Raw genomic sequence first — 20,689 nt, forward strand, 5'->3', positions numbered from 1 at the left:
CCAATTCCACTCCAGGTCCCTGCAGCAATGGATTCTGGGCCTAATTCAGAGTTGGAAATAGAGAGAGGTATCTCTCTCAACTGATCATCTTGGTGAAACCATGCTGTACCGCAGGTGAGGCAGATTTAAAATGTGCAGAGAGATTTAGATTTGGGAGGGAGGTGTCCAAACTGATATCTAAATTGTAGAGTAATAATAAAGCTGTGCAATATTTGTGAGCTACATGTAAAAGCAGCCAGTATTTACCTACTTGCAAAAAAAAATGATGTATATACACCCCTTGCATTGCAACATGGTTTATTCAGGTACACTTAAGTGCTATCTCTCTCTCTCTATTCCCAACTCTGAATCAGGCCCTCTGTCTCATTGAGATGGTCTTTATCATCGGCTAAAGTCTCAGATGATCCGCATCTCGCCAGAGGTTCGGCTCTCCCTCACTTGGTGGCTCCAGACGACTCATTTAGATGAGGGTTGCCCTTTGAGTCCCAGATTGGGTACTCCTCACCACGGGTGCAAGTCTGGGAGGATGGGGAGCGGTGACAGGTCTTCACACCTTTCAGGGAAGGTGGACGGCTCAGGAAAGTCACTTACAGAGGAGCTTCGTGTAGTGCACAGAGCGCTCATTCTGGCACAGCACCTACTTCAGGACAGGCCTGTCCAGATTCAGTCCGACAACGCGACTACGGTGGCCTATATCAATCATCAAGGAGGCACATGAAGTCCGGCAGCCATGAGGAAAATCGAGAACATTCTGCAGTGGACAGAATGCCATCTTCCAGCAATCTCGGCAATATTCATCACAGGAGTCCTCAACTGGGAAGCGGACTTCCTAAGTTGTCAGGACATACACGCTGGAAAATGGGCTCTTCATCCGGTCGTCTTTCAACTCCTGCTGGACAGATGGGGAGTACCAGACTTGGACCTCATGGTGTCGTGTCACAACCACGAGATCCCCAGGTACGGGTCCAGAACAAGGGACCTCTCACCTGCCTTCGTGGACGCTCTGGTGGTGAGATGGGACTTCAGGTTGGCATACCTGTTTCCTCCAATCTTCCTCCTCCCAAGTGTGGTCAGAAAGTTTAAGCAGGAGGACGGCAGGATAATACTAATAGCTCCTGCCTGGCCCAGGAGACATTGGTTCACCAATATGACATGTCTATCCATAGACAGTCCACTTCCACTGCCTCTATGATCAGATTTACCAGTGCAGGGTCCCTGCCTATATCCGGATCTACCTCGGCTGGCTTTGACGGCATGGCTCTGGAGGCTTCGGTCTTAAAGGCCAAAGGTTTCTTTATTTCTGTGATCCAGACGATGCTGAGGGCAAGGAAGCCTGCTTTTGGCACGCATCTATCACAGGATTTGGCATTCATTTTTTCTTTGGTGTTTCCCAGAAAATATGATCCTAAAGTGTTCAGGCTCTTGTGAGTGCTTGCTTTTCTTCAGGTGGGATTAGGCTTACTGTAGGTCTTCGCCTGGCTACCCTGAGAGTTAAGGTTTCTTCATTGTCAGTATAGTTCCAGCGCAGAATTGCTCCCCTGCCGGATGTTAGAACATTTTTGCAGGGGGTTCTCCGTCTGCAACCTCCATTTATCCCTCCAGTGGCACCGTGGGATTTATCTTTGGTTCTCAGAGCACTGCAAGCTTCCCCTTTTGAGCCCTTAGATAAGGTGGACTTTGGGTGGTTGACAGCGAAGACGCTTTTTCTCCTCGCTTTTTCCTCAGCTCGCAGAGTTTCTGATTTGGCAGTACTGTCATGTTGCTCCCCATATTTGATTTTTCATCAAAATAGAGATGTTCTTCGTACTAGAGCGGTTTACCTTCCAAAGGTGGTATCCCGTTTTTATATTAATGAAGAACTTGTAGTCCCGGCCTTTGTCTTCAGACCTTTCTAAGGGTGAAACTTCCCTGGATGTGGTTCGTGCCCAACGTGTCTACGTGGATCGTACCAGCTCCATCAGGAAATCGGATGCGCGCTTTGTTTTATAGATTTCACAAACGAGGCTGGCCAGCTCACAAACGAGGCTGGCCAGCTAACAAACAGACTTTGGCTCTCTGGTTGCGTATGACTATTTCTCAGGTCTACACAGGCTGATCTCCCTGTCCCGAACAAGGTGACAGCGCATTCTACTGTCTGTGGGACCATCTTGGGCGGTTACATGGCGCCTCGGCTGAACAGCTGAACAAGGCGGCCACTTGGTCTTCCATCCATACCTTTTGTAAAGATTTTTGCATTTTGATACTTTTGCCTCCCCGGATGCTTCCTTTGGGCGACGGATTTTCATCTTTGCTCAGGAGCGTCCCCACCCTTAAGGGTACTGCTTTACGACGTCCCCAAGGTAGATCCTATGGACCCTGAAGAAGAAAATAAGAGTTATGGTATAATGTACCTCAGATAACTCAATTTCTTCGAGGTCCATAGGGTCCACAGGACGCCCACCCTGACACACCTGGCTCAGTTGGGATCTGTTCTTTGCTTTTTTGTATCACTGATTCCCTCTTTGTTTTGAGAGTATTTCTTGTGTACATTGTACTTCCTTCTCCACTTTCCATCTCCTGCCATTAGGCTTGTTTACAAACTGAATGCCTGTGGCTGGGGGCAGGGTATATAGGGAGGAGGACCTGTGCATGCTTGGAGCTTCAAAGCTGTAAGCTGTTTGGTGCAATGGATCACTCCACCTACATACCCCAAGGTAGATCCTGTGGACCCTATGGACCTTGAAGAAAAAGAGTAAACTGAGGTATGTTATACCATAACTCTAATTATTGATCTAATGTGGGCTCAGACAAATATGAAAATGTTCATAGTGTAATCCAGTGATTTACATATATCCGCTTTTAAAGTGTATATTGGCTTGCCTACCAATTGGAGTGGTCTACGCGTACTGTAGACACGTAGGATCTGCTCCCACATGTGCCTGTCACAATTCGTTGATATTTTCGCCTTCACTCTTCCACTCCTTCATCCATCCAGTATTTATGGAAAATAAATTCAGAGAAGAGCTCCCATAGCGTAATACTGCATTTATTCCATCACATTCCACACAAAACCAGATAATTTCAATATAAAAAAAAGGGAAAAAGGTGGCCTCTCACCAAATGTAATTGTCTACCAGATGAAAAAGTACACAAATAGAGCAAGAAAGGGAAAAGTACTCCAGGCGTCCCAGGTGCACTCGTCCAGCTCACAGGTGATGTCCCACAGCTTCTCAACAACAGGTTTCTCCAGGCCTTCAAGTTCTTAAGTTTTATTAAGTGATGTTATCCAAAACCATCAAGTGGAAGACCCAGAACAGGCTCCCAATGTCAAAGTTTTGCTCGACACATTCCGCTGTGAGGTTCGACCGGGACCCCAACCATTCCATTAGGCATCCCAGACCAATTGCCACCCCTCTGATGTTTTCATTCAGTGGAAGGCCCAGAACTGGCTCCCCGGGTCAAAGTTCTGCCCAGCGTACACCAACGGGAGGTCCGACTGGGAACCTAACCCCCTCTAAAATCTAGCCAGGTTCCAACTGGACCATCTTGCTTTGGTTTCACCCCAATTAGTGCAGGGGTGTCGGAATGCATAACCAGACAGACAGACAAACAAATGGATCAATGAATATTATATTTAAGATCCCCAAAGTACTTTTGTGTTTCTTGTTTTAATCCACCGTTCCAAAATAGCAAAAAGCAGAATTATACTTTGTTTTCATAATAAAATCTGCACCTTTAATTTTTGGTGATTTTCTTTGTTTAGATTTAAGTATTTACAATCTGTAGGAATAATATGGTATCCCAACAAGGCATTAGTTTTAAACTAGGAAACCTATTGCATTGAATGAGGGGACCCCTTTACATTGTTTTACATAAGATGGGGCATGTCAGAATTTTTTTTTTTTTTTTTGCGTGTGCTGTTTGTCATTGTCTGCTGACCAGCCACAATAATTGCTAACCTTCTTTCAGACCGGTATGTTTCCACATGTGTTTGGGCCAGTATAGGGAAGATAGTGCACTTGGTGCCCTCCCCCACCTATGGAAAACCTCATTATTCCATATTGTAAGATGATATATTGTCTGGTGATGACCAGATAACTAGTAGAAGTTCGTATCAGATGAAAAACTGCATAATTTGCTTTTAATAGCATTGCTATTTTACATTTTAAAAACAGGCAGAGAAGCAAACCACTGCTGAATTTATCCCCTGATCTTTACTCTTGTTTTAGAGTGGCAGTGGTACTTTAAGTGGAGACTTTCTTGCAGGAAGTTATTCACCTTCAATAGCTCATTACAATTTGAACTTCTTATTGGTGTCATTACAGATCTACATATCTCATTCTTCAGTAGGATAAAGCTGTCTGTCGACAAATCCACGTTTTTAGCCTAACGCTAAGTACATCCCTGCAGATAAATTCTGCAGATCTGATAAACGCTCTGAACAGTCAGAGCGTTTTTCGTAATAGTGTGTACCTGTACACACTGAGCAATATTAAGCTGAGTGTGTGATATCCTCAATGGATTTGTGGGGTCGGGGAACCAGATGGTCAAACAGGACATCAAATCTCGATCTCCCGATCCGACCGATGCAGGACCGTTTGCAACCATATATTGGCTATAACGCTCCTGCATACACACTATACAATTATCGGGCTATTATTCTGTTGTGGGCTGATTAATTTAATACTGTGTGTTTGACATAAGATAATGTGTGGGGTTTTTTTTAGGATCTTTTCAGGATTTTGTGATCCTAGCAGTATGCTAAGGTCTGTCTTCATAGGACAAATGATCTCTTCACTCTGTATTTTAGAACTGTGAAGTTTTTTGTTACTAGGACTCTTGAGTCTCAAACTAATGATCATTTGGTTCTCATGAAGCCCACAAGACAGTTTGACCTTCATTGAAGCAAACTATTGCTAGATGGATTACGTCAGTGAATTTACAGGCTTACAGTGGAACAGTAAACCTGTATATTCCACCATCTCTATGAGCATATGTGGCACAACATAAAGTCTGTGTCGGGCAGCCACGTGATCCTCTGAACTTTTAAAACTTATGAATGTACAAACAAAGTTTTTATTGCAAAAACAAAAATGCAAGTTTTGAGGTGCTGAGAATTGTAATGCCTGATGCTGGCCATACACGCTACAATTATCGGGGCGATCCGCCTGATATCGGCGGATCACCCCGATAATTGTAGCGTGTGTGCGGGCGACCGAGGGTTAAATATTGCTCGGTCGGGCATGCAGGATTGTCCAGCATGCCCGTCCGATGCGATATTTACCCGGTAACTGTCGGCCGCATCGGGCAGTGTACGCCCAACGCGGCCGACAGACAGACATTTCCTGTGTTCTTTCCTACGGAAGGAACAGGGAAATGTCTCCTCCCCCGGGGGCGGAGCACGGATGTCGGGCTGTGAAATTTCTCTGTGTATGCCGGCGACATCTGCGGCTGGCAGCCGGCCAGATAAAATGTCTGTCGATCTGACAGACATTTTATCTGGCTGTGTATGCCCAGCATGAGTATAAACACCCATACTGGCAGCTTTGGGAAGTTTATTTTTTGTTTATCTGTTTCTGCAATATTGTATTTATCCCTCTCAGTCGGTTGAAAAAAAACTGCAGGGAGGGGATATTTAAGGAAAAAGTGTTCAGACTTACTGAGACCATTTAAAATCACATACTCTACCCCATAATCATTGGCCCTCAACTGATTAAGAGAAAAGGATTTAACACCAAAAATCTTGTTTTCGTTTGGGGGAAGGTAATTCCAGCTGCTTTTTGTTTCATGTGAACGTAAATCTGCCAGATACACATTTTTGCAACCTTTATTTATATACACTTGCAGTAGGTGTTTTCTTCTTCGGGGTCCATGGGGTCCACAGCCATTACTCTGGGGTATATGGATTCATCCAGGCACCAAACAGTTAATCCAAGCTCTCAGCTCCCAGGATGCGCCAGGTCCCCCCTATATACTCCGCCCCTGGTCACAGGCAGTCAGTTGTTCTGTTTGGTGCGAGAAGGCACCACACTAACAGTGGGACTGCTGGAGCAGTCCCGAAGACCAAGTTTTTTTTATTTTTTATTATTTACTTTAAAGCAGGCGGCACGTGTTCCCTGGTGGAACCACGCGTCAATAGACGCACGGGTCCCTGCTTCATCTACCCCCGCCGGCACCGCAACTCTAGTCTCGGCTAGTGCTTTTGGCAGGGGCTTAGACTCTGGACCGCGACCGGGATGCAGGTAAGTAGGACCGTGGGCCGCCGCTGACGCCACGGTCACGAGCGGTCCGTCCTCCGGCATAGGGACTGGCCGGGGGACTGCTGTGGGGGGGGGGGGAGGAGGAGGGGGAGGAGGAGGAGGAGTGAAGTGAAGTATGGCGGCGGCCATGTCAGTTGCCGGGTGGTCCATGCAGCATAGGGGAGGTACGCTTCCCCGGTGGCCCCTCCCCCGACCCGAACTACGGCCCTTCCGAGGTTCCCGCCTTTGGGTTGTTCCGCCCAGCCTTCCAACTATTTGAGTCAGCTACAGACCACTCCTGGGTGCTCTCCATGGCTGTTGCTCAGGAGGTATTGGGTCAGTCTCCCTGGGGACCAGTTATACAGAAGCTCCATATATGCTACTAAGCTTCGGGCTATTTGTAGTTCATGGGAGCCTAAAAATTACATAAGCTCTGCTGAGATATATATATGCATTGTTTATGACTTTTTTGGAAACTGTGTGTGTTACAAAGTGTTAACCTATCACTACTGTTTCCCTTCTTGCCTTCTGTTGCAGGTGTCTTCTCTCATGTGCTTCACCTTCACTTAATTATACTCTAATTTACAACCACACCCAACCTTGGGTTGCAGACACAATGCTGCTTATCTGGGTGTTATGCAGCAATGTATGGATCATGTATCTGTCCTGCATTTTTTTTTTTTACTCTTGATATGTTTGTGTACATTGTGAGGTGCTGCGGGACCCTTGTGGCGCCATATAAGTGAAGGACCTACAGCCACACCACACTGGTCTGATCTTGGACCACCTGGGAATACCAGGTGCTGTAGGTACTTTGGTAATTAAAGGTGTGGCATTTTCACATGTGTACACAGTTCCTTGCATAGATAAGCCCCTCCGTTATAAGCTCCATATGCTACTAAGCTTCAGGCTGTTCGTAGTTCATTGGGAGCCTGGATTGCATAGACTCTAAGAGTATTTATGTATGCATTATTTGTGGCCTTTTAAAAGCTGTGTGTGTTACAACATTTAACCTAGCACTGCTGTCTCTCCTTATAGCCCTCTACTACAGGTGCCATAGGACTGGTCATACAGAGCTCTATATTCTACAAGGCCTCAGGCTGTTCTTAGTAAATTAATTGTTTGAAAGGCATATACTTAATTATATATGCATTGTATGTGACTTATGAAAATCTGCTGTTTTGTGGTGCTGCCTTTTCATGTGTAGATAACTGTCAGGTTATAACCTATCACTGCTGTTTTTCCTCATAACCCTCTACTACAGGTGTGTGGGAAATTTGGGTGTGAAACATGGTCACATGGGTACTCAGAAATTTGGAAAATCAGTGTTATGTCCAAAGAATCTGAAAAACAGGGGGCGTAAGCCCTTGTGCTAATAGATTTTATACAAAACTGTTAAGTAGTCACTACATCAGTCAAACATACCAGCTTCTGGACAGGAACTCCCTGGGGTTTTCTTTTCCCAGATTATGGACCAATATACCTCTGCTTGGGTAGCCAGGTTATACAGAGGCTGAGTTATGCTGCCTTTGTGGTTTCTGGGAGACTGTCAGTTATAACTGTACTTCACATTTACTAGTTTATGAAGGTTAGCACATCACATTGTTGCCTTTGTAAGAGAAGTGCTCCAATTGGCCCCAGCTGTAGGCGCTAAATTGTGGTTCACATGCTTGTGGAAAATGGGCTGCCCATTCCCCTCCTTCCTAATTAATTAGGGAAAAATCTGTCAGTTGAATGCTGACCAGGGGAGGGGGGGGGAGTTGGTTTATCCCTGTGTATGCCTTGCTACTAGGAAGGTGTAAACACTGGAATCATACCGAATTGGGTTGATTGTGATCTAGTACCTATTTAACTATTTTGCGATTAATGTATGAAGATCTTGCAAACTGATGTGGCCTTATGCTACTGTTTTCTTTTTAGTAAAAAATAAAAAAAAACCCAATGATGGGTTACACAGTGCTTCTTTTCTGTGAAGGTGGTCACTGGGCATTATTAACCCTACACTTGTTGTAGGTTACTTGCAAATGTTTCTCAGGAGGCTTGGTTCATTTCCCTGTAAACCTCTCCTTGGATGGGCAGGTTATACAAAACTTGATATCCCACTTAGCCTTGTGTGCTATTGGTAGTTGACTAGAGAGTTTAGTGTGTTTGGAGAGAGATATATATATATATATATATATCTATTTCTCTATCTCAGATTGTATGTGCATTTCATATGACTTATGAAATCTGCCGTATTAGGCTGGCTTGTCAGTCATAAGCTATCACTGGGGTTTCTCTTCATATACCCTCTACGACAGATGGTATGTGGTCAGAGGAGTTTTCACAGCAATCAAATCCACCAGCTTCATGGCAGGAGGCTCCTTGGGTTGCCTTTGCCAGATCAGAGCGCAGGGTGCAGACAGGTTGGCGGCTCTTACGCCGGCCCTGATAATGGTTCAGCGGCTGCAACTTACTATACTTATGCCCCTGTGCATCCTTCCTGAAGGGACATGTATACTCACTCGGGTCGAAGGTGGCTTCAGCCTCAGCAGCTTTACAGCAACCGCGGCTAGGCCAGTACGGCCAATAACCAGAAGGCGCTCTGTCACATGCCGGCCAGCCCTTAGATTCTGAACATCCTCTGGTGATTAGGGGATACATAGGTCTCCTCTTAGGAGTCACTCTCAGGAGAGGAAGACCTGTTTCCAACGGCGCATGTCTCCTCCCTGATTAGAAGGGTCAAAGCTCTGTTAAACATAAATGCTATGGATCCAGTATAAACAAGGGCTCTAGTATTCAAACGGGGCAGCACAGATGGTGTAGTGGTTAGCATTCCTGCCTCCCAGCGCAGAGGTTGTGGGTTCATTTCCCACCTTGGCCCGAAATTCTTCCTGTGTCCATGTACTCTGCTTTTCCAGAAAGTAGTGAAATCTCAGCATCTATTCGGAGGAAGTAAGGGCAAAAGGTTGACTCCTTCTGTCCCTTTCCAGTACCATCGGTATCCGCCTTTAAATGTTCCACTGATAAGAGACTTGAAGCCTGCCTCAGGGCAGTCCTTTCTCTATCAGGAGCTGTTAGGTGCCTGGCCATGCTGCGGCCTGGATTTCCAAATCAAGGCACAGACAATCTGTCTCTCGCCATAAATATGACTGTCCCTGTCATGGTGGTTGCAGATGTACCATCTCAACAAGGGTCACCCATTCTGGATCCAGATTGGGTACTCCTAAAGAACAATGCCAGCTTCCGCGGTTGGGGAACACGGACAGGTCGACGCACGTTTCAGGGAAGATGGACGACAACAGAAAGCAGTCTGTCCATCGAACTAAAGGCAATATTCAAGAACAAGTTGTTCAAGTTCAGAAAATGCTAAAGGAGCAGGCCTGTACAAGTACAAACCAACATTGATACCGCAGTAGCCTACCTCACCCATCAGGAAGGCACGTGGAGCCAGGCTGTCATGGCGAAAGTAGCAAAAATTCTGATTTTGGCAGAATGTGTTTTTTCCAGCAGGACCAGCTGTGTTCATACCAGGAGTCCTCAATTTGAAAGTGGACTTCTTAAGCCAGCAGGATATACATGCCAGAGAGTGGGCTCTTCAGCCACAGGGGTTGCAGAGGCTTGTGGACAGATGGGAACTTCCAGTGGTAGATCTCATGCCTCGGGTCACAGCCACAGGGTCCCCGGGTTCGGGCCAGAACCAGGGATCCTGTGGCTGAGTTTGTAGACGCTCTGGCAGTAGGGTGAAACTTCAGACTGGTGTGTATTTTTTGTTTCTTCCGGTTTCCCTTATTCTAAGGTTTATCAGGAAATACACACAGGAGAGTGCAACAGTAATACTGAGCCCCTGCTTGGCCGGGACGCCATTGGTTCACCTGCCTGCGGAGTCTCCATAGACACTCTGTGGGCCTTTTCCTTCAAAGCTGGACCGGTTAATAAACAGGCTCCCTGCCTGTATCCAGATCTGCCACATAATATTAATATTAATAATAATTACAAAGTTTGAAACTTGTAGTTTTGGGTCAGGCTGGTTTAGACCGGGGTCTCTGTCTGGACACCCTGAGAGTTGGGGCTTCTGCACTTTCAAAGGATTGCCCCATTGGCCTGACATTAGGATATTTTTTCAGAGAGGTTCTCAGGACTTTTGCAGGCTCCTTTTTGTTTGAACCCTGAAATCGATGGACCTAAAGTGGCTGACAGTGAAGACTGGTTTCTTCTGGCTATCGCTTCTGCCCGTAGGGTCTCTGATTTAGCAGCCCTGTCTTTCACTCTCCTTTGCAGATATTCAGGATAGCGTTGTTCTTCGTACTAGGGCCGGGTACCTTCTTAGGGTGGTTTTCTTGGTTTCATAGGAAATGGTGGTTCCGGCTTTGCAAGCGTCAGGCCTTTCGGTTACTGAAGCATCACTGGATGTGGTTTCTGCGTTATGCATCTATGTAGATCACATCAACTCCATTAGGAGTAAGGTTTTTTTTTTTTTTTTAATTCGTGTTGTATGGCTGTCATAACGAGGCTGGCCAGCTAACAGACAGACTTGGCCAGATGGTTGCATATGACAAATTTCTCAAGCGTACACACAAGCTGATCTTGTTATGCCGAACAAGGTCACTGCACATTCTACTCGATCTTTGGGACCATCGTGGACAGTGCGTCGTGGAGCCTCTGCTGAACAAACATGCAGGGTAGCCATGTGGTCTTCCGTCCACACCTTTGTCAAATTATGTGCGTTTAACACATTTGCCTCTCAGGATGCTTCCTTTCGGGCATAGGATTCTCCCGTCTACGGAAATACAGGAGCGTTCCCGCCCTTAGGAATACTGCTTTGGTATATCCCCCGAGTAATGGCTGTGGACCCCATGGACCCCAAAGAAGAAAATAAGAGTTATGGTATAACATACCTTCGTTGACTCTTTTTCTTCGAGGTCCATGGGGTCCACAGGACAACCACCCTAACGCACCTGGTGGTGTTGGGTATTTCTTTGTATCTCTGAGTGTTTCTCTCTTGGATGAGAGATTGGTCTAGAGAACATGGGTCCTTCCTCCTTTATCTGTTCTGCCTTCTCTTGGTTGCCTTTATAACGAACTGACTGACTGTGACCAGGGGCGGGGTATATAGGGGGGACCTGGTGCATCCTGGGAGCTGAGAGCTTGGATTAACTGTTTGGTGCCTGGATCAATCCATATACCCCAGAGTAATGGCTGTGGACCCCATGGACCTCGAAGAAAAAGAGTTAACGAAGTTATGTTATACCATAACTCTTTTTTTTTTTTTTTTTAATCTTTTTATGTATATTCAGTGTGACTTTTTTTTTTTACTTTTTTTTTCAATTGTGTCTCTCTAAGCCATTACACTTCAACAAGTCAGGATTTATCTAATAGTTTTGTCCTAGGCAGCAATCTGGTAGGCTGGCTGGTGATATTTTTTCCCTGAATTGCCTCCAATCATTCAAATGCTTGGCCCACGGGAAATACCCGAGTGTTCAGCTTCCTGGAGAGAGGACACATCGACTGCCTTTGGAACTAATTGAAGCGATTCTTTGTATCAATCTAAATAGAAGTTGTTACTGGCTTGACAATGGGGGGAAAGATTGTTGTGTTTTATTTTTATAATGTATGCCTCCTGTGTACCTTAAATTTGTGTACTATGTCTGTGTTCATGCATGTATTTCTGAGAAGCTTGCATTTGATTGGCTTTGAATGCTGTTTTATGTACCCTCTGACACTTGGCAATCAATTGTTATGAACTAGTTTTATTGTACTGTTTGTTATTAATTACTAGTTGTGACATGTAAAAAGTGTCATGGGGCAAGTACAACGGGATGCGGTCAATATCCCGACCGCGGGAATCCCAAAGGTAAGTAGCTGGGTTAGGGGGGAGGACTAGGGGTTAGGGTTAAGCACTAGGGCAGTGATTTTCAACCTTTTTCAACTCTCTACACACCAAACAAGATTTTAAAATTGCTAAGGCACACCATCAGTTCCTCACGGGGGAAAAAACATACACATTGGCCCCCACAGGAAAAAACACTCACAAATTGGCCCCCCACAGGAAAAAGAACAGACATTGGCCACCACAGAAAACACTACAACACAGTGGCCCACACAGAACAAAAACACACACATTTGCCCCCACATAAAAAAAAAAACTAACACATTGGCTGGCCCCTGCAGGCTAAAAGAATTGAGCCCTCAGGGGAGACTTCAATTCCCCAGCATCTCCGCAATGTGCCTTTCTGTAACGGCAAATTGCTTCCGCTGGCGTAGCAAGTTTTCCCTTGCAAGCCAGCATTGCGCGCTATTGAATTATCCTCTTAGTGTAGCAGCAATGCCTATTATTTACTAGCAGTACCTGGCCTGGTTACTCTGCATAGCCAGATGTGTGTATAGAATTGAGGAAAATTACCCACACTGACCAGTATATATATATTTTTTCTTGACATGACGACCATGTGACCAGTTTTTGTCAAACTGTGATGCTTTTATTTACAATTAAAATGATCTTTTTAAATTGTACTAAACGTGTTTCCACAATATCATGTTTCTTTGGTATATAGTACTTTATGGTTCACAAATTTCATTTCTGGATTGTACATGTCTTAATGATGAATTCACCACCTACTATCCAGAGGTTTGCATTTGCTAATTTACTGTTTTCTATAGGTGTTTACCATATGTTCCTTTTGACAAATGGAGGACTTCACTGTATCATGTTTTTTCTTCTTGCAAGGATAAATGATGGTATGTTGATGGTGAATACTTTCTTTTCTTTTTTTACTACCTAAAGCTGTGCTCATACAAAAAAATGTCTCTGCTAACACTTTAATTAATAACTTTATATTGTTCTGCTCTATTTCAATTGTTGCTTTTTCCAGACAGCTGCTTATTTTTTGGGGGGGACTTTAAAGAACAAAGACTTTGTTACTGGCTACAAGCAGTCTAAGTTTCATTGGAGATGTAATCAAAGATTTAATAGGAGGAGAGTAAATAGATTTTTCTTCTAAGATCCTTCATGGCAGCCTCACTTTGGGATATAGGACCTGTTTTCCTAGTATAGACAGGAAATTTTTTCAGGGACGCCTACCCTGGTGTATATATTCAGGCCAGTCTTTCTCCTCCTTGTCTTTTCTTCATGTCTCCGAACAGTACAGATGTAGAGTAAGGAGGTTTGTTATTTTATTTCTAAATAAGGTTTACCTCTTTAACATGTTGCCCAGTGCGCCCATTGTGCCGCAGGCTGAGGCGGTGGTCGTCAGCAAGGGGGATGGCTGAGAATTGGTAATATACCGGAGTTTGATGAGGACGCCTGCGCTTCGTTCCGGGGCAGTCCTAGCAGCCGGTGAAGCATTTTCAGTTGGAGCTCCCCGGCTAAGTACTAATAAAGATGGAGCTGGCCGGAGTGCACAGTAAACCTGATGACGCGCGAGCCAGAATGCAGTGCGGCTGTCACGGCGCCTGCCCCAGACCTGGACAAAGGTCAGCGGGCTTTAAATGGCGCTGCTCACCGGAGGTAGAGTGTGTGATTCTTTTCTACCTATCCACTTATCTACTAAGTCTGCCGTATGAATATGGAATCTGAGCCATTACCCCAACAGCCGAATAGCGCCCAGTCGAGGTAAGTCCTCCTTAGTGGGTGCAGGATCGTTAGTATTAGGCTAGTAATAGGGTCTTCCTGATTGCAATAACCTCAGCAAGGAAAATAAGCGAACTACAGTCCTTATGGTCAGGGGAACCATACCTGAATATTAGGCCAGACAGAATTTTATTAAGGACACATCCGAAATTTGTACTGAAGGTAGTCTCGTTCTTCCATCTCAATCAAGACCTTGTACTACCAGCCTTTTTCGCCCAGCCAAAGGATAACCGAGAGAATGCTACACACACTGGATCTGGTTAGAGCTATTTCTGTCTACCTTAATAGAGTGGGTGAATTCAGAAAGACAAAGCACTTAATTGTCTTACCATATGGAAGAAGACAAGGCCATAGTCCAACAAAACAGACCATTGCAAGATGGATAAGAGAGGTTATTATCTTTGCCTATGGAAAAGAAGGTCTCAAGGTATATGGCATCGTTGGAGCACACTCGACTAGGGCGGTAGCCACTTCTTGGCCAAAGAAGGCGTAAGCATCGATTTAAGAGAGATCTGTAAAGCAGCAGCATGGTCTTTTGTACATACATTTATTAATCATTATGCTCTGGATCTGTCAGAGGCTCGTTTTGGAGATAAAGGCCCTCATTCAGACCCGGTACAAGCGCTGAGCGCTTGCAAGCGGGTCGATGTTAAGGCCCTGCGCACACGCAAGCCCTGGAGCGAGATAAATTCTCTCGCTGTGGAGCTCACTACAAAAGGGGCGGCTGTCAATGTTGATCGACAGCTCACCCCGTTTTGTAGATGGGGCAGGGGGTGGCTACGCAAACGGAGGTGTTCCTTAAGGAACACCTCCGTTGCCAAGACCCAATCTTAGGGTTTCGTCGCAAGCCCCGATGGTTGCGATGGTCTTGACCATCACGACCATCAACCTGGTCGGTCGCTAAAGCTGTGGGTGGTAACTCACAGCTTAGCTAGCGACCAGGAGGCAGCACTAAAACATACAAGCGGCCGCCCTCATTCAGAACGAGCGCTCACTTCTTGCGAGCGCCTCTGAATGAGGGCCAAAGTCCTCAGATAGGCATTCAAAATAAATATTTGTTATGTAGAATCTTGAAGTCTTATTGTTATTGCCCTCCCTGTATATATGAGCTTTGGTATGTCCCAAGGTGTGGCTGCCATGGAGGATTGAAGAAGAAAACATCGGATTATACTCACCGATAATTCTGTTTGTTTGAGAAACACCATGGCAGCCTATAGATACCCTCTCTTGTGTTCTTTTTTTTTTTTTTCTTCAGGAACCGATTATATAGAGACACTCAGAAGGACAAGGAGGGGCCAGAATATATTCATCGGGGAAGGGGTGGGCGGTCCCTGAACGTCCTGTCTAGGGGAACAGGTCCTATAGCCCAAGGTGAGGCTGCCATGGAGTCTCTCGAAGAAACTGATTTATCTGTCAGTTTAATCTGATGTTTGAATATCCTATATCACTGAACCTCTGGAATAAAATATTCAAACTGAAAATACTCTGTCGAAGGGAAGGGATTTGGCACAGGCATAAACATAGAGACCTCTGCAAGGTGCAACAAGATGTAGTTGTGTTTAATTTGTCCTCATGTTCCTTTTATTGCTGAGATGACAATTCTACCTAAGGTCTCTCTACCACACAGGGAACAAATTTAAGTTGGGTACACACTTGCCGACTACCCGATGCGACTGCCGATGAACCATATATCGGGCGGTCTGTACACACTGCAACAATCCGGTGACCGACCGCCTGATGTGTCGTTCACCGGCACCATTGACCATGACAGTCGAGTTGCTCCTACATCAGTGCATGCACGGACGACTGAATGACCCCGATGTCGGCCAGCGGGAGCGCGCATACACACTACACTGAGTACTGGGTACACACTAGACTATGTGCCCGATATGTCGTCCTGATCCGCAGGATCGGACGACATATCGTCTAGTGTGTATCTGGATTAATGTCTTTAAGGGAGCCAGTTACTTTGACCCTCCCACCACCAATTCTTCTATTACAGTGGTCGGGGAACGGGTAAATTACCCCACTTGGGGTAAAACTGAAATTCCTGGGGGTAATGGATGCAGGACTGGAGGTGCACGTGAACCGGGTGCGCCGCTGCACCCGGCGCCAGTGATCTCCAGCCCGGCGCCGCAGGGAGGCTCTAAGCCGGACGCCCGCTGAGATGTTATTACCAGCGGGCACCCGGCTCCTTCCCTGCAGCGCCGCATTAGCCGGAGGCTCAAGTTCTCTTCTGAACTCCAGCTTCCGGCTCTCCCCATGCGCACTATGGGAGAGACGTCATGACGTCTCTCCCATAGTTCCGAGGAGCAGCCGGACGGACAGGAAGGCGGCAGATGCAGGAGTGGGGATTAAGGTAAGTTTTTTTTTTTTTTTTTTTTTTTTTTGTACAAGTGTCACTACAGGGGCATAACTATGGGGGCACTGCTACAGGGGCATAACTATGAAGGCACTGCTACAGGGGCCATAACTAAGGGGGCACTACTACAGGGCCATAACTATGGGGGCACTGCTACAGGGGCATAACTATGGGGGCACTGCTACAGGGGCATTATATGGGGGCACTGCTTCAGGGTCATTATATGGGAGTACTACTATAGGATTCCTTCCTTTCAAATCAAGGGTGTAACGTCAGCGTATCTAAATATATTTTGGGGTAAAGGTAAAAAAGTTCCCTGACCCCTGTTCTATTGACACATTAATTAAACTTGTAAATCAGTACCCCCTGCCGTTTTATCCACAATCAAGATCTCCCTAATTTATCTAATATAGTCTAGGACAGAAGTAGGCAACCTGTGAAACTCCAGCTGCTGTGGAACTACACATCCCAGCATGCCCTGCCACAGGTTTCCTGTTAAGGCATGCTAGTACTGACTTCCTTTGAACCAAGTTATGTGGTATACTAAATTAAAACCTGATATGTTCTGAACAAAACTGTTTAAATCCTGACCTGAGAATTGGTTTAGTATGCTCACAAGTAGAACATTTTTCACATTCTTATAACTAAAAAACTACATGATCATAAAAACTTTTACATTCAAAATTTGTAGTTGGCTTTGATATCCTATTTAGTATTCAGAGTCCAATAAATAATTACAAATTGAATCAGTTGATGTGAAATGACCCAGATTTGTCAGGGACAAAAGGTCTTGGGAATAGAGTGATTTTGACAGAAGCTCGAAAAGGGAATGCCTCTTCCAAATAGGGAATGCCTCTTCTAGATGGATTACAGAAGTAATCACACATGCATACAAAATAAATGGGCATAAAGTGGCAGAAGCTCATAATCCATTGACTTTAGTAGGAATATTTTCTCCAAACAGCAACTAAATAAATGTTTTAATATGCAGCATAATGTACAGTTGTATTGCCTGTTTTATTATATTGCTTGGATAAATTCCATTTTAAGGGATGCCATGTATGAAGGAGAAACCACTAATTTTTACTTACTGTTAGTTTAATTTCTTTCAAACTGCCTGGCAGCTGAGGTTTCTCACCCATAGTTCAGTATGTATATATTTTCAGAGGCTTCCTGGTGTGTTTCAATTGTGGTAAACAAAAAATGGTTGAAATATTGGCGACATGCAATGCTAAAAAAAAAACAATGGGTATAAACACTAGGAACAAAAAATGTTTAAAACTTAGTGTGCATTGGACATTTGTATCACACTGCTTTTTTTTATATACATTTTACTAAACAGTACATCTTTAAAATACAATAGGATGTGCTGTATCTTTTTTGCAAATAGAAATGGACTTTTATGTGTCGTGCACTGCTTTATGGATCAGTGAGTTAGTGCTGCCTCTCCAAATGTGTGTACAGCTATATATAATCTCTCTCTCTCTCTCTCTCTCTCTCTCTCTCTCTCTCTCTCTCTCTCTCTCTCTCTCTCTCTCTCTCTCTCTCTCTCTCTCTCTCTCTCTCTCTCTCTCTCTCTCTCTCTCTCTCTCTCTCTCTCTCTCTCATATATCTAAGATAGATAGAGATTTATGCATTTGTAAAATCAAAATTACTGACTTGACATTGCATTTTTTCAGCAATTGAGAATATGGACATCAGTTCTGCAAAAGAGGTGAAGACTTTTGTCATTTTCCATAAACTATTTTTTACCTTTTCAGCCACTGTATATTCTTGAGTAATTTTCTGTTTTGTTTTTTTTGACAGTTGGAAGGAAAAATAAAGACCTGCTTTATTTCAACTGAAGAGTATCATGCAAATGGTTGTTTGAACTTCGTGATTGGTGATCTGACAAGTGACTTACATATAATTATAGGGGTAAGCAAGTTTTTTTTAATCATATATCACAGGGAGAAGCATTATAAGTGTCCTGTTGAAACATTCATATCCATTTATTTTGCAGTTATAAAACATTTTGTTTGCAATTTTTGACAAAGCATGCAGTTGAAAACACATACTGCACTAAAAAATTTTTAAAAAGCAAAAAAACTGAAAAAAAGTAATGGTGAAAAACTATACTCTTTTTCTTACAAGGGGAGCACATGAGCATAGTCAATCCTGCAGTTCAAAATGTTATCATAAAGATTTAGAGGTTCGCCACAAACCGTGTTTTTCATTTGAGAGTAATGTTCATTAGACTAAGTTTGAATGTGAATAGGTGTTTTACTCTCAGTGAATTTTATGTATTATACTGCGAAGCACATTCATACCCATATAGCACATCTATAGTTCTAGATTAAGCCGTATGTCAAATAAAAATTGATAACTGAAACCCTTAAAATACGATTTCAGCAATGGATAGTTTTTGGAGTCTCTTAGGGACGCTAATGGGCTTATATTGTCTCCTCATAGTTCCCATGTCCCTATAATAACTGTGCCACCACACACCACTGTCACCATACTAAAAGTTCCATTGCATGTATCTGCACCGCACACCACCTGCATTAACCTGCTCCTGACTTGATCTGTCTCAAATTGTATGTTCCTGCATTAACCCTGTGATGTCTAACATCCTGCTGTTCTACCTGGTTAATAATCACTGATCATTTTGTTGTTCATTGTGTGAATTGACCTCCATCATACACCACTGACACCTATAAACACAGGTTCTGCCAATAGGTTATGGAACTAGGCCACCAGCATGTGCAGAATAATGATACCATGAAAGTAGCTCTAACAACACGGAATAAAAGGATCTGAGTGAGTACAGTGAAGACCTTCTGTTCATACCGTGGGTGAAAATGTATAGTGCAAGTATGGGATTCGCCTAGCTAACTGGTACAGAGTATAGAAAAACAGGAAAAAGAAGGTGCGCTAGTTTCCCACCAATTGTACCCTGAATACAAAACGGCAGCTATCACAGTGGGCTCTGCATCCCACTATAAACCATATATAGATACAATCAAGAGTGGAGCGCCATATAGAATTCAGTAAAAATATTTATTGTACAATAATACACTATATTCCTATAGTGACCTATTAATACTCATCAGCTAAAAACTGCTTATAAGCCTAAGAATAATGCTGATTGATATAATTTGTACGTTGCTAGATATTGCAATCTCTTAAGAGTCTGCACAGACATATGGATACAGTACATTTAAACGCTTCTTATATATCAAACACAGATGTAGTAAAATCCTGTGGTGGTGTTAGGATAGAAGTTGTAATCAGCCACACTATTGAATATGTAGCAATCCTCAATTAATTCTAATAATTTAGATGAGGAAATATAAACAGTCACAGGAAATTTGCCAACTTCAATAGTCCCAAGGTGATCTTTAAATAGTTAGAAGACTGATTTGTATCAAAAATAGTAGTATACAGTGTGTAGTACTAGTAGCTGGTCAAATACGGTAAGTCTACACGGCTATTTATACATTTGAGATGCGGATTGTGATAAATATGCTCCTTAGTGCTTTGTATCTGACACAGTTTTATTAACCACAGTGTAAATCTTCTTACTTTTTGTCCCAGGAACTGTTCTACTGAATATTAAGAGACATGGCTAAATCTAATGTTGGGCTAAAACGCTTTAACTAATCGTTACTTGTGCTTACTAGGGAAGAGGAGACTATGTTCTCTCAAAATGGAAGATGGATCCTGTAAAAAAGCATATTGCTGTTCAAAATCTTGCTGATTCCAGTATGATTCAAGGTAAGCAAGAAATCTTAAATCAACTCCCATGTTGCTCATGTACCTCAAATTATATGCATGTGTTTACTCAACATATGTCTTTATGTATTTGTTGTTTTTATATGCATTATATATTGGTATCCATGTTCTATTTTTTCTAAGGAGCAAGAAAACTTCAGATTCTGGACAACTTGTTATTTATTCTGGATGAAGATGTAAGTTCTAGGTTAATTTTATTTTATGGTATTTGAAATATAACGTGCAAATGTGAACTTGCCTACTCTTTTTCTCCTTCATCCAAAAGGGTCACTGGAGATGTTGAAATTAAGTCAGTGGAGTGAGGTACCTGTATATTTCAAAATTGGCTTTGACTCTCTGGCTCCTCCCCCCTCAAAACTCCATGTGGCAAAACAGCCGGCAATTTTTTGTGTGTTCCGACAAGGCTGGGTGTTTTTTTTTTTTTTGGCTGCCTCACAGCTGGCATGTTTTAGACACTATTTTTAAAGTTATTGGCATATTACAGCGGCCACTGGAGAAGCTTAGAGTTGGCCAAGGAGCAGGCATGTGCAGCTGCTCCATCGCCTTGCATCCAGTGATGGATCATCTTGGGTGAAGGGATTATGGCCACAACTGCTCAGGTAGGTGACGCGGTTCTTGGTGCCTCCAGGGCCATCTGTAGGTCTGGCTACTGATAGCGCACCTGGGAAGCCTATGATAATGTAAATGGCTCAATGTTTCTGTGGGAGAGAGACAGTTTAAGTGGTC

The 20,689-nt window shown here is 43.9% G+C and overlaps 1 protein-coding gene across 1 annotated transcript in view; it reads left to right on the plus strand.

Annotated features, from left to right (window-relative positions):
• The window catches only part of KNTC1 (kinetochore associated 1), a 295,100-nt gene that overhangs the window by 48,948 nt on the left and 225,463 nt on the right, over window positions 1-20,689 (plus strand). Inside the window, exons 6-10 of the mRNA XM_088449172.1 lie at window positions 12,858-12,935; window positions 17,869-17,903; window positions 17,996-18,106; window positions 19,852-19,945; window positions 20,087-20,139. Coding sequence (XP_088305298.1) covers window positions 12,858-12,935; window positions 17,869-17,903; window positions 17,996-18,106; window positions 19,852-19,945; window positions 20,087-20,139 — 371 coding nt within the window. The remainder of the gene's footprint in view (window positions 1-12,857; window positions 12,936-17,868; window positions 17,904-17,995; window positions 18,107-19,851; window positions 19,946-20,086; window positions 20,140-20,689) is intronic.

The sequence above is a fragment of the Taudactylus pleione genome, unplaced genomic scaffold, assembly GCF_031769625.1.
Source record: "Taudactylus pleione unplaced genomic scaffold, aTauple2 ptg000479l, whole genome shotgun sequence".
Lineage (NCBI taxonomy): Eukaryota > Metazoa > Chordata > Amphibia > Anura > Myobatrachidae > Taudactylus > Taudactylus pleione.